The sequence below is a fragment of the Eurypyga helias genome, unplaced genomic scaffold, assembly GCF_000690775.1.
Source record: "Eurypyga helias isolate BGI_N326 unplaced genomic scaffold, ASM69077v1 scaffold40829, whole genome shotgun sequence".
Classification (NCBI taxonomy): domain Eukaryota; kingdom Metazoa; phylum Chordata; class Aves; order Eurypygiformes; family Eurypygidae; genus Eurypyga; species Eurypyga helias.
Genome location: NW_010270823.1, coordinates 4516 through 8661, shown reverse-complemented (window position 1 = coordinate 8661; position 4146 = coordinate 4516). Strand labels below are relative to the sequence as shown.

At 42.3% G+C, this 4146-nt stretch overlaps 1 protein-coding gene across 1 annotated transcript in view; it reads left to right on the top strand.

Annotated features, from left to right (window-relative positions):
• Nucleotides 1-97: 97 nt before the first annotated feature.
• LOC104514818 (nuclear pore complex protein Nup205-like) overlaps nt 98-4146 on the top strand; it is a gene marked incomplete at its 5' end in the record, with an annotated part of 7500 nt that continues 3451 nt past the window's right edge. Inside the window, 5 exons of the mRNA XM_010158595.1 lie at nt 98-174; nt 1719-1847; nt 2389-2515; nt 3174-3340; nt 3745-3868. Of these exons, the coding sequence (XP_010156897.1) occupies nt 98-174; nt 1719-1847; nt 2389-2515; nt 3174-3340; nt 3745-3868 (624 nt within the window). The remainder of the gene's footprint in view (nt 175-1718; nt 1848-2388; nt 2516-3173; nt 3341-3744; nt 3869-4146) is intronic.

Sequence of the window (4146 nt, the reverse complement as noted above, 5' to 3'; positions counted from 1 at the left end):
CCCAGCCTGCACTTGTGCTTGGGATATACAGCAGAAACCAGTTTTCCTTTGGTAAAAGAAACACCAGAGTTAATTTGGTGGCTGTATCTTTTACCAGGAGTGCTGAGTGAGCTGGATGTCGACGTTAATGAAGGGACGCAGGTGGAGCTGCAAGGACACATAGGCCGATTTCAGGTAACACAGTTGTGTATTTAACACTTGTCCTTTTAGAACTGTGTATGTGGATGAGTTTCTTCCTGGTTTTGCACTCAGAGTAGTAGCAGCTGTAAAAGGGATGCTGTCCACATGCAGAAGAATGTGTGGTGGTTTGGGGTTTTTTCTGGGGGGGTAGGTGTGGTTTGTGTGTGAGTGTGGTGTTTGTGTGGTGTGTGGTTTTGGTGGTTTGGTTTTCTGGGTGTCCCCCTCCCTCTTCCCAAGTAGAAAAGATAATGTTTGGCAACCTCAGAGTTGCATCGGGGACTTTGTTTCCCTCCTTGGCTTAGGATTCACCTTATGTAGAGAAGAAGAAGAATTTGGGGTCAACACCCCAGCACGTGAAGTAATGCAGAAATACTGTCTTAGCACTTTTGCAACAGGTGTGCTTCCAGCTCAATAATTTGGACTATCAAACATGCTAGTGCTTATTTCTTTCCTCCCCTTTTAAAAAAATCCCTGACTTAGAAACCAGAAGGAAAGCCAAGGTAGAGCAAATCATGCTCAAAAGCTCTCGTTGCAGACCTCTTTGCAGCTCCACATCCAGCAGTGCGTTTGAAGCTCTCTGGTTCACGTGAGCCAGGGCTTTTGTAGAGAAACGTTTCATTGAAACCTCTCTAGAAAGGGCTGCGCTCTGGAAAAGGTCTGGTTGGAAGAGAAGGATGTGTTCTCTGGACACTTGGGCAGTAACTATTTGGCTGAACAGCTGGAAGCAAAGTAGCAAGCTGTAAATGACTGCTGTAATGCTGGGGGACTCCGTGTTCTGCTGCATCATGTCAGCAAGAAATTCCCATGTGAGAGCAGGAAGATTTGTTTTGGTTGTTTGTTATAAGGAACTTCATTTAGTTCATTTGGAAACGGGGCTGTTCTGAGCAAAACGGTGCGAATCAGTCATCTGTTGTAACTTTTCTCTCTAGTCTGTCCTGTTATTTTGATCAAGTAATTAAAGTATGTAAGGGTTTTACTCTACCCAGAAAGCAATGACCTAAAAATCTTTAATATCTTCTTTTGCCATTCCACACAAAACTGGTTTACAGTCTGAGGCACTTTGGTGATCTTAACAGCCACATGTAAACTAAAACCAAATTAATTGATTGTTTCTTCTTTTTATGAAATTATTGAATTGGCTTTTTGCACTCTACTTTCATGGAGTTTATTATCTTCAGATCTGGGTTTTGTTAGTTTTTCTATATAGGTAAAGGGGTTTTAAGTGCGAATGGGTAAACCTAAACTGTCATTGATGCTGGTCAGTGTAATAGTCGGAAAGAGACATAAGACGAAGTTGTGCACTTCTGAATTGCATTCATTTCTCAAAGGACTGTTTTAAGCTGCCATTAATGTTTTTTAATTAATTAAAGGTGAGTTAAAACATGTTTTTAAAGTGTAAATTCCGTTTACCAAGCACTAAGTACTACCTGCGTTGCTCTCTTGGTGTTGTGTTTTAAGGGATATGTATCACTTAAGTGCAAAGAATCATGGGCTTCATTTGTTGAGATACTAATTAAAACCTTCATGCCTTATGGCAGCGCCAGTGCTTAGGACTTCTATGTCGGTTTGGTGGTTCAGACAGACTCCGTCAGTTTAAACTGCAAGATGACAGCGCGGAGGGAGACAGAGTCAACAAGAGGGATGAAACTGAGTTGGCCATGCAGCAGGTAAGGACACAAGAAGCTGCTAAAACCTTCAAATTGTGACATTTTTACCTGCTGTGCGGATTTGTTTGGTTGTCATGCTGTCATACGGTAGTGGCAATGCTCTGTGCTGGGTTTAGTTCGGTGTAGGATCCCACATTTTATTTCTGTTTGAAGTAAACCTTGAACGTTTGGTTACTTAAATTTGCATTAGCAACTATTATTGTTTTGGGTACAAACTCTGTGAACTTCAAAGCCTTAAACTGATCAGAAATTTTCAAAATGAAGGCTGGGTGTAGAGGGCAATGCCTAACACTAAATCCCAGCCAAAGGGGACTTAAAATTGACCAGAAATTTTAACTAGCCAGTTTAGCAAAGAGGCAAGGTTGCAAGTCCGAGGCTTGAAATAGAGGAGAGGCTGTAACTGCTCAGAAAAGAGAATCACCACGTTCTGGTAAGAAGAGAGGGAGCAAAACATGTTGTTTGTTGACATTTATCTGTTTAAAATGTAATGCTCCAAAGCCTGTAGATATTGTAACGGACATCCTGTCATTTTTCTTGACAGATCTGTGCAAACGTGATGGAATACTGTGAGTCAGTGATGTTGCAAAGCGCCCCCAGTTTTCAGCACTCTGTTTGTCTGTTTACTCCCAGCCTGTCAGAATCAACCAACCGAGATGGGCCTCGTCAGGGTGAGGTTTTTGGCTTCCTGCTGCTTTATGAGGCTGAATGGTGTGACGTTGGGGCTACTAGGAAACGATGAACCAGGGGCTGAGGTTTCACGCTGCCCATTTCCTAATTCCAGAACATGTGCTTGTACAGCCTTGCACAAAGGAGAATCGGGAAACTAATCCAAGTTAAAACAAATGTGACCAAAACATCCTGTTTAATTCTCTTCCCATGGCAGCCTCGGAAACACATACAGCAGGAAAATACATGTATGTAAGTGCAGCACAAGGAAGGGAAGGCGAGGGTTTTTTTCAGCATCTGGGCTGGATTACATTATGTGGAACCAGGACCGCATTTGTAACATGTGAGATGCGTTTTGATGCTGACATGGCGAGAGTTTAGAGAGTGCTGTTACGCAGCTCAGTGGTATTTAAATAGCAAGAGTGCTGGTCTAGTTACAGTTCACGTGTTACGCTCAGTACTGTGCTGTGCTGACTGCTGCCTCATACCGCAGCCACAGAACTTCTTCCCCAGACTTTCGTCTGTATTACTTCTGCCACATAAGTATAAAACTTGCCAGTGCTTTTGTGTCCTTCACTGCATTATTGACAGAGAGCAATACCTTACTGATTTCTTGTTCTTTTTAAAAATCTGTTGTAATTTGTTCCTCATCTCTTCTAGATTCACAAACACCAGTAGTCCCATACTGGCACTTGCCTGGCTTGGGCATTATCGTCTACCTGCTGAAACAGAGCACTGGTGACTTCTTCAGTTACTATGACAGCCATCGTCAGAGTGTCAACAAACTACAAAATGTGGAGCAACTCCCACCGGACGAAATAAAAGAGGTAATAGTTGTTCTGCCTCTGCAGTCTATATTGCGTGTAACTTAGACACAGCTGTAACAGAGACTCCAGAGCATCTCAGCTAAGTAAATAGTTTCAGTTCTTGTGCATATTCCTTTCCACTGCTTATGGAAGGGGTCCATGGAATGAGTGACCTAAACTTTGGGGAAGACATTGGGCGTGACTTTGTAAAAGTTGTGATTTTCATTAGAGTTGCCTGGGGATACGTTTAATTTCTCTTTTTTTTGGTCAGCAAGGTTATGCAAATTCACAATAGAGAGCACAGTTTTGAAGAAATAGTAGCTGGCAAGGAAGTTCTAGATAATGATAAGTAATTTTATTCGCCTATTTCTTTTGGCGTTCTGTGATTTGCTACAATCTTCTTGTTTTTCTTCTCCTTATCACAGCTGTGTCAGTCAGTTATGCCAGCTGGGGTTGACAAAATCTCTACTTCCCAAAAATACGTTTTGGCAAGGCGACGCCTGGTGAAGCTAATAAACAACCGAGCCAAGCTGCTTTCTCTCTGTTCTTGTATCCTTCTAAAACTGAAATGACCCTTGAAGCGATGCTCCAGAAAAGCAGAGAAATAGGAATAGGTTCTTTTTACCTAGAGTTCTGACCGCTTCAAACAACGCTGTTGGCCAAAAGAAAATCTGAACCACTGAAAATTAAATAGTTATTTATATATATATAGATACGATTAGATATTATAGATATCAGAACATCAGAAGGATATAGACTGGTTGGAGCGAGTCCAGAGGAGGCCACGAAGATGCCCCGAGGGCTGGGGCACCTCTGCTATGGGGGCA